Source organism: Gopherus evgoodei, chromosome 2 (genome assembly GCF_007399415.2).
Source record: "Gopherus evgoodei ecotype Sinaloan lineage chromosome 2, rGopEvg1_v1.p, whole genome shotgun sequence".
NCBI classification, from domain to species: Eukaryota; Metazoa; Chordata; order Testudines; family Testudinidae; genus Gopherus; species Gopherus evgoodei.
Genome location: NC_044323.1, coordinates 80,882,592 through 80,899,859, shown reverse-complemented (window position 1 = coordinate 80,899,859; position 17,268 = coordinate 80,882,592). Strand labels below are relative to the sequence as shown.

Here is a 17,268-nt window from a genome sequence, read left to right as displayed (position 1 = left end):
TGATACTTCATATCAAATGTAAATGCATCTAATTTAGTAGATGGCCACAAAGCTTATTGAGCAGAATAAGTTTTCAGAAACTGTTCTCCCACATTTTAAGGCTGACAGTTCTTCTAGAGAAAGAGGAACATGAGTTCTGTGTAAACACCATTGCTAATAGTGAGAGCATACTGAATTTTGGTGTAATGAAACCCTACATTTTAACAGAGGCTAGACTATGCATTATTGTGGTTTTCAGGTTTTGTCTTCCTTATTAGCATGGCAAAATCATATTTGACAATCATACGTCCTGTTTGGTTAAGCAGTGGGAGAGACTAACTTATTTTCTTCTTTTTTTTATTTTAACTTTGTTTAAAGGTTGTACCCTTTCAGATGTCAGCCACATTTCCAATATCAGTTTGAATGGCATTAATGAAACTGCATGTAGCTCTGCTGTGAACAGCAGGCTGGATCCTCCTCCTGATGATCTGGAAAATTTGGATATCAGTTCTTTTCAAGCCCCTGATGATTTACTAGATGGGTGTCGAGTAAGTTTTAACAATGTACAATTCTGAAATGACCAGTTATCATTTGAATGCAGCTAGTCTGGGTCTCCTTTAGTTATTGCTACAGTAAAATGTAATCCCACTCCAGCACAAAGATATATAATCTATTTCAAGATAAACCAAACTAGACTGTTTATAATGTATTTGAGGTACTGGAAAAAGTGTCTTCAAATTGGAGTTGGATAAGATATGAAGTAGTATTGGCAACTTTATTTAATGGAAAATATTTTATTGGCATTTCCTGGGATGCTGAGTTGTGCAAGACAAAGTCACAAGGATGAGCACTGAGGATGGAATAATTTCTTTGTTTTTTTGCAGTTTTTCATAAGCTAAAGCTTGTGTGTTTGTATGTTTCTTTGGTTGGGTAATGAATGGTATCAAAATACAACTAGTTCAACCAAAAATATCTTACCCTGTTCTTTTCTTTTTCCTTGCAGATTTATCTCTGTGGCTTCAGTGGCAGGAAGTTAGATAAAATGAGAAGGCTTATTAACTGTGGTGGTGGTGTTCGATTTAATCAACTCAATGAAGATGTCACCCATGTTATTGTGGGAGAATATAATGGTGAACTGAAGCAGTTTTTGAACAAGACTACTCACAGGTTCTGATAACTATGCTTAAAAGACTCTTCTATAATCTTTGTTTACAAGAGGAAACATGAAAATATGTATTGATTAAACTTTTTTTTGGACTAAATAGCTGTGTATGCTGTAGAAATAAAAATTGTAAAGACCATTAAGTTGTGGTCACTAATCAACAATATTTTACCCCGGGGAATAGTGTTTTTTAAGTAGCATATCTCCTCACAGTCAACAGAAAAAAATTATTAGCTAAGGAGGATTATATGAAAATTCTAGAAACCCTCAATATTTGTGAAAAATTACATTTTTCTTGGTTGTATTTCTTGTAGAAAATATGTAAAAATTCATATTCTCAAACTTTGAAATATTCACTAAATGCTAAAGGCTGCAGTGTGGATGCAACTCAAACTTTTTTGTTCTAACTGGAGTCAGATGAGTGTCACAAACTTTGTACAGAAACACAAGTGTATTTGTAGAATGAGCAGTGTCTGAGAGGAAAAAACGATAGGTTAAAATGGTTTTGAGAGCCATCTTACGTGTGTGTGTGTGTGTTTGTAATATAAAGAATAATTGTATTTTATAGGCCTCATGCAGTGACAGCAAAATGGTTGCTGGAGTGCTTTTGTAAGGGTTACTTACTTCCAGTGGAGCAGTACATCCCTCTGAACTTCCAGCCAATAGAAAATACAATTTTGGAGCAACCTGGAATTAAGCGAACTGTTCCCAAAAGTAATAGCCTCACAAAAAAAGAAGGTGTGAAGCTTGTACAGCATCAGAATGCTGATGAAGATGACCTCCTCTCTCAATATGTGAATAATGATTCCACATTAAGTAAGTTCTGATCCAAGCACTTCATAAAAAGACAAAATTTATGTATAGCTCTTCTGAAAACCTTGTGGTGCTATCTACAAAGATGGACATAGAAAAATGTAGTTACCTGATTTTAATAATATGTAAAGAAATTGTAATTCATACTCCATAACGTGTACATTTTTAAAACCTTCACATGGTTTGTATATTAATTTCCCTATTGTATTTAAGAAAAAAATATAAATTAGATGTAAACATGCCTCATATTGAGCAGTTTGTAAATGAAATCTAAAACCTTGGGTTGCAGTACTGCATTGTTTTCAATTAATAACCAACAGGATGGTTGAAACTCATTTTCTGTCTTACATTCCTGTATATGAAATTTTTATCAAGTGGTTATTTTTTCTTTTTTAGTTAAAGTTGAAAAGCTAGAAACTGGTCACTTCAGTGATGCTGCTCATATTACCATTCAAGAAGAGAAGCGGTCCTCTATCTGTCATAGTTCACTGACAGAGACTTCTACAGTGGTTGAAGAAGGCTTATTTGGCAGAAAGAGGTTCCTTCTTTTGGGTTTTGGTGAAGAGGATGAGTCCTGCATTGTAGAAATTATAAAGGAGAATTCTGGGAAAGTTCTACCCCCTCAAAACAGAGCAATTGCAGACTATGCTGTGGTTCCTTTACTGGGATGCAAGGTGGAGTCAACTGTAGGAGATGTTGTTACAAACACATGGCTGGTAAGGGGATACTGTAGAGCTAAGATCAAACAAATATTAGTGTTCGAAATATAGAAACTGAAAACTTATTGATGGTTATATTTGCATTAGAACAGAGGTTTTAGCTTTGTTTAATTAGTGTACACCAAATTAAGAGAGTGCTTTAATGCACCTCTTCTTTATAGGCCTGTCTTTTACTTGTCTCCTTTATTTCTTCCTGCTTTATTAAAACAGATTCTGATTTAGTGGCACAAAGATGTTGTACATAAGATTTTGCTCTAGTTGTCTGCATAATAGAGTTATGAAGAGAGAGCTGGGTACAATTAAGTTATGAATGACATTTCTGTTTTAACATCTGTTTAGTAAGCTATTGTTTTCTCTCTCTTTCCCCACACTTCCCCATATTTCTCTAATAACATATGTAGCTGTATCTGGGTGATGCAATTGCAGGCTGACATTATAGCTCAGGTGGTCAAACATTAAAATATGTTGACCTAGATAATGCTTATCATCTGGACTAATTTGGTGTTTTTCATTATTAGATAATTAACTGTGAAATAAAACCTATGCTAACACTTATATTGGATTTTAAAATGTTTTAAAGTAGTAGTCATTGGAAAAAATAGGAATTCAGGAAGCTTGACTCTTAATGTGAATTTGACTGAAACTTTCTGGATCTTTTAAGGAATGTATCTGATCACATATAGAGTAATACATGTTCTACTTTGAACTTGAGGCACAAAGACAAAGAATGTCTTGCTGTTGATTCCATAAATGCTGTAGTACAATGGCTGAAATAATGTTTATCATATTCATTTATTTTGGCTTGGTTCTCATTTTCATTTATTTCTTCGTTTTTAAGATTATGTGTGTAGAACAGCAGCTCCTTTTAAACCCTCAGTCCAACCCACTTTTCACCCCAGTATCAGTAATGGAAGGAAGCACTCCTCTGGAAGACTGTGTACTGTCTTTCAGCCAGTTTACTGGTGCAGAGAGAGACTCCCTGGTGTTCTTGGCAGGTCTTCTTGGAGCAAGGTATGGAGTCTGTTGCCACCTATGTTCATTTTCTGGCATCTAAAAAATTTTTCAAGTATTTAGTCACATTAGAGGAAAAAATGAGCAAAAAACTTCAGAGTTAAAATTTGTTCTAGACTTCTTTTGGATTTTATTCATTTGTGAAAACTAATGTTGAAACATTGTGATTTATTATTTGGTTCTGTATATCCTCCCTTGTTCGTCATTAAACCTTCTAGAGACAGTGTCTTTAAGTGTTCAAATATTTGTGTATGTCACTAGTGAATATCTGTTCTAAAAATAACTTCTAAAAGGTAGGGAGGGAGAGAGAGACTGGGACATTTGTGGTTGTCCATACTTACTTGGTCAGTGATTTTCATGGAGTTTGCTCATTGTACAAGTAAAACCATTTTTTCTCCCTAGTTGCTGGCCATACAGACTCAGCCTGGGATATAGAAATTTAGCTGAAGTTTTTGGCTTGTGCATTGTAACCAGTTTAGAAAAATAATCTGTAGCCAACTCTACCCCCATTACAGTTAAAAATATGCACCACATTATCTTTAGTGGAGTTCCTTAGGTGTAAGTGAGGGAAGAATGTGGACCAGCTTTTGGAAGTTAGTTAACAGTTCTGTTTATGGTATCCAAGCAGTACTAGAACCCAGCTCACTCTTTCGTGCCTTTGTTGGCTCTGCAGTGCTAATCGGAACAGTCTAAACAATGGCTACATTTTTGAGTGGTTACTTATATACATTTATTTCAGAGTCCAGGAATTCTTTGTGCGAAGAGCCAACCCAAAGAAAGGAATGTTTGCCAGCACCCACCTAGTGGTCAAAGAGCCAGATGGTTCTAAATATGAAGCAGCAAAGAAATGGAATTTACCTGCAGTCACTATGGCTTGGCTCTTAGAATCTGCAAGGACAGGAAAGAAAGCAGATGAAAGCAAGTTCCCAGTTGAAAATGTTAACACTGGAGGTTGGTTGTCTTTTTTATGTTTTCTTGTTTATTTTAATATACGTTAATCATGTCATGTTACACTGCATTGCACTGTCGTTAAGAGAAATTTTTGAGTATAAGCTGATTTCTAATACTTAGGACCGTAAATTATTAAAACCAAAAGACTTTTCAGCTTATAATTTACTCTTCACTAGTTAAGATGTTTACTTCCAGCCTATCACTAAGATGAGATTGTAAACGCTAGTCATTTCCACTTGTTTATAGTCAGCGGTCTAGATCTTTAGCTGAGGTAAATCACTGTGTAGCTTTACTGAAGTCAGTGGAGCTATGCTGATTTATATCAACTGAGGATCTAGCCCAATGTCTAGTTATTTCCACTTTCTGGTTTACACTCCCTTACATGATATTGTTGTATTAAGTTGTAAAACACTCTAGAAGAGTGTTTAAATCTAATTAAAAACTGTTTTACAAGAGAAGGCAGGTTCTATAAAATGTTTTTCTAAACAAAACGAACTTTAAATTACTTGACAGTGCCCCTTTTAGAACTGAGAAGCAAACTGGACTGATTAATACTGAATACCAGTTAACTCACTAGTTCTTACCAATGCATTTGTGGGCTGTATAAAATTGCAGTGATTAAAAACATACCTGCAATACTGCATTCAGCCCTGGGCACTTCAGTGCCAGAAAGATCTTGACAGGTTAAGTAGGAATTCGGAGAAAAGTAACAAAATGATTAAGGTACTGGAAGGAATGATTATATGTAAAACCAATTATATATGTTTGACCAAAAGATAATTCAGACTACAAGTCATATTTATGTATGGGTATTTGAAATGTGTAAACTCCAAGGGCCAACATCTGTTGACTTGAATGAGATCAAGATTTGGCCAAAAGAGGGAAAAGAATTTAACAGGGTGGCCTAAGCAAGTGTAATTAGTAGTAATGGAATGAAACTGAGCAAAGGAAAACCAGGCTGAAAATGAGGGGGGGAAATCCTAACTTTGGGGGGGGTATTTAATATTTGTATTAGAGTAGCAACCCAGAGGGTCTAAACTGGCTTGAGGAGCTGTAGTACTAGACTCTGTACAGTTGTAGAGTTTAAGACCACAAGGGACCACCAGGTAGTCTGACCTGTTATGTATCACAGGCCACCAACACCACCCAGCACTATGAAGTCTGTGCTTCAAAAAGCATACAATTAAATATAAAATGTGAGTCTTCCAGAGGATGTATTAGAAGCCTTATTACTGGAGTCATTTAAAAGCTGGATTGGCAAAGAGCTGTAGAATAATACAGCAGAGAAAAGTTGGCAACATGATAGACTAGATTGCCTAACACAGGGATCAGCAATCTTCAGCACGCAGCCCATCAGCACTAGTGTAGAAAATAGGATCTTAAAAAGAAAAACCCTCCCTTCATTTTACAGCATATGTAGAAGAACAAAATATTGGATAAATAAAATCCTTAGTGTAATGCAAGTATATGCACATTTACATTTAGGGAAAAAATGGTGGTGCTTAATTATAATTTTCTTTATTTAATTTAAGATAAAGAAGAGAGTTTCGTAAGTCAGTCCAACAAGACAGAGACAACTATAATGTCTTCAGATATACCAGACCATCCTAGCAATCTCCTTGAAACTGGGAAGAAAACAGCTGTGATGCCTCTTGATGTGAGCCGGTTCCAGAGTAAAGCTTTCCATAGTGTGATCTCACACCATATTGGGCAAAAGCCAACCCTTCCTGCAGAAGGAAGACTACTCCAGAAAGAACCATCTTTACACCTTGACACACCATCCAAATTTCTTTCCAAAGATAAGCTCTTCAAGCCTTCATTTGATGTAAAGGTAAACTCCTTTGCAAGTTTCTAAACCAGTAGTGCCAGCACATTCACGTGTGTGAATAAAAAAGGCACAAAAAAACCCTATGCTAACCCTTTGTAAAGAGTGCGTATTAATACCACACAAATAAAAACACTTCTAGGCTTTCTAGTTTGGCAGGCAGTTCAGAAAATTCACGTGTTCTAAGGGACAGAGGTTATTAGAATTGATACCTAAAGCATATAAAAATAATTAAAGCATGAACATTTTGAGAAATAGATACTATAGCACCCTTAACAAAGCCCCAGTATGCCTATTGAAACATATACCAGAGGGTCCTAAAGCAATGACCTACGTTACATAGTCTGTGTTGCTCTTTAAAAACAGAGTGAAACTTTAGTAGAAGAGTTAACAGTTTTTTGCGAACTATCGTAAACAGTCTGTATTTGGCCCATAGTGAAATAGTTTCCCGGTGGACTGTTTACACTTCAAAACTTTTACATTTAAGCTTTCTTGCTCATCCTACAATATTCACTTCCTTGTAACTTTATTCCCCAGGCATTCCCTTAATTTTGCTCTTGGCTTCTACGGAACTACTACTTTACTGTGATAATTCTTATACATTTGAGAGAATAGTAGCCATTATCCCTCTTATACAAAGATATAGTTGCATGAAGATGGAGAAAGAAATAGGTGAAGAGGAGACATTTGTCTTAAAGATGGCCTGCAAATGGGAAAAAATAGATTGGATTTTTGCTCTTTTCTGCTTCTTTCTGTTGCATAGAAAAGGTCATTTGCCTTTTGTTTAACCTTAGATATGTCAGTGCTGGAGAATTTTTTGATTGACTCAAGTGTGTACTGAAAGCTTACTCAATGAAGGTGCTGTATGTAAACAGAGAGCTCTTTTCCCCAATTAAGTTAAACACTGATAAAAACAACAAACCCCGTACAGTTTGAATATAAATCATTTCCCTTCCTAGTTAAGCCAGTTTACATACATGGTTCCTCTGCTGTCCTAAGCTTATTATTTTCCATTTATCCATAACAGCTAAGGAAAAACGAAGTGGACAGGGCCACAGCTTCTAATTTCAAGCAGAGGGCAGTAAAATTGAAGATCGTTTTGGTATATATCCCATTTCAGACCCTTTTTAGACATTTCTAAAGGAGCAAATAGAGCACACATCCAGTTTTTTTCTAGGTCATATTTGAATAGATATTAAATAAGAGAGTAGAGAGAGAGGCTAGTCCTATCATTAGAGCATGGGACTGGGACTCAGGAGATCTGAATTTGGTTCCTGGCTCTTCCATACACTTCTTGTGTGAGCTGGAAGAAAGCGAGTAGGGGAGAGGTAATTTTAGATTTGATTCTGGCTAATAGGGAGGAATTAGTTGAGAATTTGAATGTGGAAGGCAGTTTGGGTGAAAGTGTTCAAGAGTATTCTGTTGGAGGAGAAGGTATTTGTAGAGGCTGGTAGGGGCAGTGTGCTGGGAGAGAAGCTGAGCCCTGATTACAGGGCGGGGCTTCTCTGACTAGGGGTCCTATAAAGGTAACCAGCCAGTGGCATAGACAGCTGCAGCAGCACAGGAGCCAGCAGAGCTGTAAACAAGGGAGTTTGAGTGGGAGTTCTGTTGGAGAAGGTATTTGTAGGTGTTTCTATTCGTATTTGTAGAGGCTGGTGGAGCAGTGTGCTGGGAGAGAAGCTGAGCCCTGATTACGGGGCGGGGCTTCTCTGACTAGGAGTCCTATAAAGATAGCCAGTCAGGCAGCAGCATAGACAGTTGCAGCGGCACAGGAGCCAGCAGACAGAGCAGTAAACAGGGGAGTTTGAGTGGGAATTTGCAAGGGCAGTTTGAGGGGAAGACTAAGAGAGCCAGGCTAGTGAAGGGAGCGTGTGGTAGTCTGGCAGTGTTTTCTGCTCGTTGGGGGTTTGTGTTGCTGTAGGTGGTGGTGTTTTGGTTTGGTTTGTGTTTCCTGGACTAAGAGGACTTAGGTGAGAAGGCTATGACAGATACAGAGGCAGCAGTGGTACTGATCCAAGCAGTGGAAGACACAATGAAGATGACTGGATGTGGAAGCTGTGGCATGTACATGATCCTGGAGGGGGTACCTGAAAAGAGTTTTGTCTGCATGAAGTGCCACCTGATAGATGGAAGAAAAGATCCAAGGATTGGAGATGCAGGTGGAAACTCTGGCTGAGTTTAGACTGGGGCTCAAGTGGATGGTGGAGCAAAGACATGAGGAGGCTGAAGGGAAAAGCTCAGACTTGCATCTGGAAGCAGGACCAAAGAACTCTGAGGGGAGACTGCTCGGTGAGGAAAGTGGATAGTGGAAGCATGTGACTAAGAGAACCAGGCAGAGGCAAAGATGGGCTACTGAATGAGAAATAGAGCTCAGAAACAGGTTTGCGGAGTTGGAAAATGAAGATGGGGCACAGCAGGTGGTCACTGAAGCTGAGAGGGCAAGGAAGAAGAGAAGAGCAGCTAGTAGTCCTATAGGAAGAGGGGAAGAGTCAGTGAAGATAACACCAAATAGGAGCCTCAGGAGGATACCAGATGGGTTGTGGAGGATTGCAAGGGACAATAGGAATCGAGAGGACTTGCAGCCAGAGGGAACAGGGGATAGACTGGAGAACCGCACCATCACCAGGAAAAGGCATGTCTACATGATTGGGGACTCCTTACTGAGAAGAATAGACAGGCCTGTAACTATAGCCGATCCACAGAACATAAGGGTGTGCTGTCTGCAGGGTGCTAAGATACAGGATGTGGACCTGAGGCTGAAGAGGATCCTAACGAGAGAGGGAAAGAATCCACTGATTGTCCTTCACGGGGGAACAAATGATATGGCTAGATTCTCGCTGGAACGTATCAAGGGAGACTATGCCAGGCTGCGGAAGATACTTAAGGAAATCGAGGCTCAAGTGATCTTCAGTGAGATTTTGCCTGTTCCTAGAGAAGGGCAACAAAGGTGTAACAAGATTATGATGATCAACAGATGGCTCAGGCAGTGGTGCTATAAGGAGGGCTTTGGGATGTCTGGCCACTGGGAAGCATTTATGGACAGAGGACTGTTCTCTTGGGATGGACTTCACTTGAAATAGACTTCTAGGATGGAGGCTGGCACAACTGATTTAGACTGGGAATTTGGGAGAGATGGTTGGGAGATGTCCAGGTAATCTCCACACCAGATTTTAACATTGAGAGGGAAGAAAATGATACAGCCATGGGTAGGAGAATGGAGATAAGGAGAAAGGGTAGTGTAGATACCAGTTTAATAGATGATACTGGCGGTAGAATGGTTGTGCCTAATTGGGTAAAGAATCTGAGAGAAGCCAAACAGCAAAAATTAAGATGTTTGTACACTAGTGCAAGGAGCTTAGGTAACACAATGGAGGAACTAGAGCTATTGGTGCAGGAAGTGAAATCAGATATTATAGGGATAACAGAAACATGGTGGAATGGTAGTTATGACAGGTATTGAAGGGTATGTGCTATTTAGGAAAGACAGAAATAAAGGCAAAGGTGGTGGAGTAGCATTGTATGTCAATGATGAGGTAGACTGTAAATAAATAAGAAGGGATAGAATGGATAAGACAGTCTGTCTGGGCAAAAATCACATTGAGGAAGAAAGCTACTACAGCTTCCTCTGAGAGAGTGCTTGTGGGGTGCTAAAGACTGCTGGGATCCAATTTGGATATGGATAGAGACTTCTTTAATGTTTTTAATAAAGTAAATACTAATGGGAATTGTGTGATCATGGGAGACTTTAACTTCCCAGATATAGACTGGATGACAAGTGCTAGTAGTAATAATAGGGCTCAGATTTTCCTGGATGCGATAGCTGATGGATTCCTTCACCAAGTAGTTGATGAACCAACAAGAGGGGATGCCATTTTAGATTTGGTTTTGGTGAGTAGTGAGGACCTCATAAAAGAAATGGTTGTAGGAGACAACCTTGGCTTGAGTGATCATGAGCTAATTCAGTTAAAACTAAATGAGAGGATTAAACAAAAATAGATCTGTGACTAGGGTTTTTGATTTCAAAATTAGTTAAGGAAGTGGATTGGACTGAAGAACTTGTGGATCTAAAGGCAGAGGAGGCCTGGATTTACTTCAAGGTTGCAGAAACTATCAGAAGCCTGCATCCCAAGAAAGGGGGAAAAACTCATAGGCAGGCATCGTAGACCAAGCTGGATGAGCAAGCATCTCAGAGAGGTGATTAAGAAAAAGCAGAAAGCCTAAAGGTGTGGAAGATGGGAGTGATCAGCAAGGAAAGCTACCTTATTGAGGTCAGAACATGTCGGGATAAAGTGAGACAGGCCAAAAGCCATGTAGAGTTGGATCTTGCAAAGGGAATTAAAACCAATAGTAAAAGGTTCTACAGCCATATAAATAAGAAGAAAACAAAGAAAGAAGAAGTGGGACCGCTAAACACTGAGGATGGAGTGGAGGTATTTTAGGCATGGCCCAATACCTAAACAAATACTTTGCTTCAGTCTTTAATGAGGAGCTTAGGGATAATGCTAGGATGACAAATGGGAATGAGGATATGGAGGTAGATATTACCACATCCGAGGTAGAAGCCAAACTCGAACACCTTAATGGGACGAAATAGGGGGGCCCAGATAATCTTCATCCAAGAATATTAAAGGAAGTGGCACATGAAATGGCAAACCCATTAGCAAGAATTTTTAATGAATGTGTAAACTCAGGGGTTGTATCGTATGACTGGAGAATTGCTAACATAGTTCCTGTTTTTAAGAAAGGGGAAAAAGGTGATCTGGCCTGTTACTACAGGTAACTACAGGCCTGTTAGTTTGACAACTATAGGCCTGTAGTATGGAAGGTCTTGGAAAAATTTTTGAAGGAGAAAGTAATTAAGGACATTGAGGTCAATGATAATTGGGTCAAAATACAACATGGTTTTACAAAGGTAGATTGTGCCAAACCAACTTGATCTCTTTCTTTGAGAAGGTAACAGATTTTTTAGCCAAAGGTAACTCAGTGGAACTAATTTACCTTGATTGCAGTAAGGCATTTGATACAGTTCCACATGGGGAATTATTAGCTAAATTGGAAAAAATGGGGATCAATATGAAAATTTAAAGGTGGATAAGGAACGAGTTAAAGGGGAGACTACAGTGGGTCATACTGAAAGATGTACTGTCAGGCTGGAAGGAGGTTACTAGTGGAGTTCCTCAGGGATTGGTTTTGGGAACAATCTTATTTAATCTTTTTAATATTGACCTTGGCACAAAAAGTGGGAATGTACTAATAAAGTTTGCGGATGACACAAAGCTGGGAGGTATTGCCAATACAGAGAGGGTCCGGGATATTCTACAGGAAAATCTGGATGACCTTGTAAACTGGAGTAATAGTAATAGGATGCAAAAATAGTGAAAAGTCCAAGGTCATGAATTTAGGGATTAATAACAAGAATTTTTGTTATAAACTGAGGACGCATCACTTGGAAGTAACAGGATGAGAAGGACCTCTGAGTATTGGTTGGTCACAGAATGACTATGAGCTGCCAATGTGATATGGCTGTTAAAAAAGCTAATGCGGTCTTGGGCTGCATCAGGCGAGGTATATCCAGCAGAGATAAGGAGGTGTTTGTACTGTTATACAAGGCACTGGTGAGACCTCATCTGGAATACTGTGTGCAGTTCTTTTCTCCCATGTTTAAGAAAGATCAATTCAAACTAAAACAGGTGCAGAGAAGGGATACTAGGATAATCAGAGGTGTAGAAAACCTTATAAGAGGAGACTTACAGAGCTTGGCTTGTTTAGCCTAACCGAATGAAGGCTGAGAGGAGATACGATTGCTCTCTGTAAATATATCAGAGGAATAAATACCAGGGAGGGAGAGGAATTATTTAAACTCGGTATCAATGTGGACACAAGAACAAATGGATATAAATTGGTCATCAGAAAGTTTAGACTTAAAATTAGGCAAAGGTTTCTAACCATCAGAGGAGTGAAGTTCTGGAATAGCCTTCCAAGGGGAGCAGAGGAGGCAAAAGACATATCTGACTTCAAGACTATGCTTGATAAGTTTATGGAAGGGATGATATGATGGGATAGCCTAATTTTGGCAATTAATTGATCTTTGACTATTAGGGGTAGATATGCCCAGTGGGTATCTGGCTGGTGAGTCTTGTCCACATGCTCATGGTTTAGCCAATCACCATATTTGGGGTTGGAAAGGGATTTTCCTCCTGGGCAGATTGGCAGAGGCCCTGGGGGTTTTTTGTCTTCCTCTGCAGCTTGGGGCATGGGTCACTTGCTGGAGGATTCTCTGCACCTTGAAGTCTTTAAACCACAAGTTGAGGACTTCAGTAACTCAGACATAGGTCAGGGGTTTGTTACAGGAGTGGGTGAGTGAGACTCTGTGGCCTGCGTTGTGCAGGAGATCAGACTAAAAGATCATAATGGTCCCTTCTGACCTTAAAGTCTATAAGTGTGAGTTCATGATTCTAAGGAAAAGTAGGAGGGAAAACAGCAGAATAAAGACAATGGACTTCAAGAAGGCAGATTTTAGCAGACTCAAAGAACTGGTAGGTAAGATCCCACGGGAAGTAAATCTAAGGGGAAAAAAGAGCTCAGGAGAGTTGGCAGTTTTTTAAAGAAACATTGCTTTTGTGCCTTTAATAACCTATCCCAATGTGTAGGAAAAATAGAAAGTATGGTAAAAGACCATACTTAAGCAGGAGATCTTCAATGACCTGAAATTCAGAAAACTGTGATACAAAAAGTGGAAATTAGGTAAAACTATGAAGGATGAATTTTAAAAAACCCACACACATAGGGACAAAATTAGAATGGCCAAGGCAAAAAGGATTAAACTAGCTAGGGACATAAGAGGAAACAAGAAAACATTTTACAAATAAATGAGAAGCAAGAGGAAGACCAAGGACAGAGTAGGCCAATTACTCAATGAAGGGGGGAAAAGAACAAAAAATGCAGCAATGGCCAAAGTGTTAAATGCCTTTTTGTTTCACTTTTCACTAGAAAAGTTAGCAGCAATTGGACGACTCACATGGTGAACACCAGTGTAAATGGGATAGAATCTGAGGCTAAAATAAGAAAAGAATTATTCCGAATTACTTAAACAAGTCAGAGGTCTTGAAGTTGGCAGAACCTGATGAAATACATTCTTAAGGAACTGGCTGAAGAGGTCTTTGAATCATTAGTGATTATCTTTGAGAACTCATGGAGGATGGGAAAGATACATGAGGACTGGAAATGGTCAAATATAGTACTTATAAAAAGGGGAATAAGGACAACCTAGGGAATTATAGACCAGTCAGCTTAATTTAGGTACCCAGAAAGCTAATGGGGTAAATAATCAAACAATCAACTTGCACCTAAAAGAAAATAAGGTGATTAGTAACCGTCAGCATGGATTTGTCCAGAACAAATCATGTCAGACCAATCTAATATCCTTCTTTGACAGGGTAACCAACCTTGTGGATAAGGGGGAAGCTGTAGGTGTGATATATCTTCCACTTTCATAATGTTTTTGTTACTGTCTCTCATGACCTTTTCATAAACTAGTGAAATATAGCGTAGACAAATTTACTGTAAGATGGGTGCACAACTAGTTGGAAAACTGCTCAGAGAGTAGTCAAAATTGGAAGAGCATATTGAGTGGGTCCCGCAGGGATCTCTCCTGTGTCCAGTTCTAATCAATATCTTCATAAAGTATTTGAATAATGGCATAGAATGTATGCTTATAAAGTTTGTGGATGATACTAAGCTGAGAGGGGTTGCAAGCACTGTGGAGGGCAGAATTAGAATTCAAAATGATCTTGGCAAACTGGAGAAATGGTCTGAAATAAATAGGATGAAATTAAATAGGGACAAATGCAAAGTACTACATTTAGGGAGGAGAAGTCAGTTATACAAATACGAAATGGAAAATGACTGTCTAGGAAGGAGTACTGCACGGAATGATTTGGGAGTTATAGTGGATCACAAAACAAATGAGAGTCAATAATGTAACACTGTTGCCAAAAAAAATCCAAGCATCGGTCTGTGATATATTTGCAGGAGTGTTGTAAGCAAGACATGAGAAGTAATTCTCCCACTTTACTCAGCACTGATAAGGCCTCAGCTGAAGTATTGTGTCCAGTTCAGGGCACCACATTTCAGGGAAAATATGGACAAATTGGAGCAAGTCCAGAGGAGAGCAACAAAAATGATTAAAGATCTAGAAAACATGACCTCTGAGGAAAGATTGGAAATAAAACTAGGTTTGTTTAATCTGGAGATGAGAAGACTGAGGAAGGAGGCAGGACTAAGAATTATCTCGACCATCCCTGACAAGTGTTTGTCTACAGTGGTTCTCAAACTTTTGTATTGGTGATCCCTTTCACACAGCAAACCTATGAGTGTGACCTCCTGTATAAATTAAAAGCACTTATTTATATTTAACACTATTATAAATGCTGGAGGTAAAGCAGGGTTTGGAGGTGGAGGCTGACAGCTCATGACCCCTCATATAATAAACTTACGACCCCTGGAAGAGTCACAACCCCTGAGAACCCCTCATCTAACCTGTTCTTAAAAACCTCCAATGACAGAGATTCCACAACCTCCTTAGATAATTTGTTCTATTGCTTAACTACCCTTACAGTTAAGAAGTTTTTCCCAATGTCTAACCTAAATCTCTTGTGTCCCTCCTCAGTCTTCTCATCTCCAGATTAAACAAACCCAGTTTTTTTTTCCAATCTTTCCTCAGCTATTATAGAATCATAGAGGTTGAGGTCCCTTCCAGTCCTACGTTTCTATAATTCTATAATCTCTTTATTTCCTCAGTTCCTCATCTGTAAAACTGAGATGTTACTTTCTCCTGTCCTTTGTCTGTCTTGTCTGTGTAGATTACAAGAACTGTGGAGTAAGGGCTGTCTTTTACTATGTCTGTATAATGCCTAACACATTGGGACCCCAATCATGTTTGGGGTGCGTAGGTGCTACTGTAATACAAATAAGAAGTGGGTTGGTGTTTGAATAATATAAAGCCTTAATATAGAGGAGCCTGCTATTCAGCGAGAGAACTTTTGATTCTGGAAAAAGGATAGTTCATCTATCCTGATTCAATAATTGCTTCTTTACTTCTTTTTGGTAGGATGCCTTGGCAGCTTTGGAAACTCCAGGGGCTCCCAATCAGAGAAACAGGAAACCAAGTACTCCTCTCTCTGAAATCATTGGCAGGAACTTGAAATTAGCTCTGGCAAACAGCACTCGTCATACAGCAGCTCTTACTGCCAGCCCACAGCTGCGGGCTGCACAAGCAGAAGTGGTAGGATTATGCTCCTTTTTTAAAATGTATTTGTAGGCTTAATTAAGAATGCAGTGTAATCATGTAGTTGAGTTAGTAGGAGATGCTTAACTTCACATGATAGAATATGAATCATGTTAGCTTTGATACTGAATTTTGATGTGTTCAGGCAGAAATTGTTATCATTACCTGTCCTTTTGTTTCAGTTGAAAGAGGCAGACTAGTAATTTTGACTCTTAAAAGGCAGAGAAACGTATTTAAAGATATTTGTTCTGTTGACCTGATTTAATAGTTGTTAGGTGGTATGTGTATATAAACATGTAACTAGATATTCCATAGTTCTAGAACTTGTAGCTCATCACTGTTAAGGAACTCCCAGTGTCTGGTGTCATGAGAACAGTGGGTAAGGGGTAAATACTTTTACTCTGATTAACTGTAATATTGGAGGACACCTATTATTTTCTGTGAAGTTATTGGAATTTATTTCTGTCATGCATCTCCCTTCCCCCCCCCCATCCTTTTAGAGTGCTGTTATTGCTTCTCTTACTCAAAAGCAGGAGGCAAAATATTTCTCAGTCTCACCCTCACAATAAGATGTGTTTTGCTCATGTTCCTAGTAGTGTGATTACATACTCTTTCCTGGAAGCAAGGAGCACAGTCCTTTCATGATTCCTTTTTGTACTAAATCTGATCTGTCCTGCAGAGAGCAAAGTTAGAGAGAAGAGAAAACAGAAATGTGGGAGAAATGTACAGTGGGTGCAGTGAACTGAAGATGCAGGCAAAGGCAGTGCTTTGTATACAGATTGCCACTCTGTACTCTTCTCTTTCTCACTCCCTTCATGCTATGCCCATCTTGGGCCCCCTTATCCTTTATACTAAGATGTTTTTGTGTCAGCAGTTTTAGTATTTTCACTGTTTAAAAGAAGATTCGCTAAGAAAGAGGTATAATATATTCTTATGAGACTTTGTGAGATAAGTCTTTTGCATCCTGGTTCCTGGTATGTGGTGCCATAACAGCACTCCCTTAATAATGGGGAGGTTCAGGAAGCAGAGATAAGCAGAACTCTGATAAGTAGTTTCTCTTCTTTATCATTACAAAGGTGTTGGTTTAATGATCCTCAGAACGTGATTTTTTTTCATATTTTTCCACATGACCATGAACAGGTAGAAGATTCAAAACCTCTTGCTGATCTAGTCATATGTGTTAGTAAGAAACTCAGTAAAAAGCAAAGTGAACTGAATGCTGTTGCCGCTTCTCTTGGAGCAGATTACAGGTATTAACTGATGCCAACAGTTACTACACTCTGCATTGATATAACTTTTCACTCGAATGAATCTGAATCTTGGTGTTCTAAAGTCCAGTGTATGCATATGGCTTTTAATTATAGCGAAGAATTAGACTTCTCTGTATTAAGGTTGCAAGCAGTTTCCATTGTAATGCCCTATATTTGCCTGCCCCCTTCTCCCTAATAACTTGGCTTGGAAAATCAGTTTGGTCTGAAAATTCTCAGATTTACGTTGAAAGGTAAAGAGAATTTTTCTGCGT

At 38.8% G+C, this 17,268-nt stretch overlaps 1 protein-coding gene across 5 annotated transcripts in view; it reads left to right on the top strand.

Moving 5' to 3' along the window:
• The window catches only part of TOPBP1 (DNA topoisomerase II binding protein 1), a 47,769-nt gene that overhangs the window by 11,068 nt on the left and 19,433 nt on the right, over positions 1 to 17,268 (top strand). For 4 of the 5 annotated variants that reach the window (XM_030551134.1, XM_030551135.1, XM_030551136.1 and 1 more), the window contains exons 8-16: positions 358 to 527; positions 983 to 1,146; positions 1,710 to 1,957; positions 2,351 to 2,670; positions 3,512 to 3,684; positions 4,424 to 4,635; positions 6,168 to 6,466; positions 15,570 to 15,743; positions 16,887 to 16,996. In XM_030551134.1, coding sequence (XP_030406994.1) covers positions 358 to 527; positions 983 to 1,146; positions 1,710 to 1,957; positions 2,351 to 2,670; positions 3,512 to 3,684; positions 4,424 to 4,635; positions 6,168 to 6,466; positions 15,570 to 15,743; positions 16,887 to 16,996 — 1,870 coding nt within the window. The remainder of the gene's footprint in view (positions 1 to 357; positions 528 to 982; positions 1,147 to 1,709; positions 1,958 to 2,350; positions 2,671 to 3,511; positions 3,685 to 4,423; positions 4,636 to 6,167; positions 6,467 to 15,569; positions 15,744 to 16,886; positions 16,997 to 17,268) is intronic. The other variant, XM_030551137.1, reaches the window with a different exon arrangement.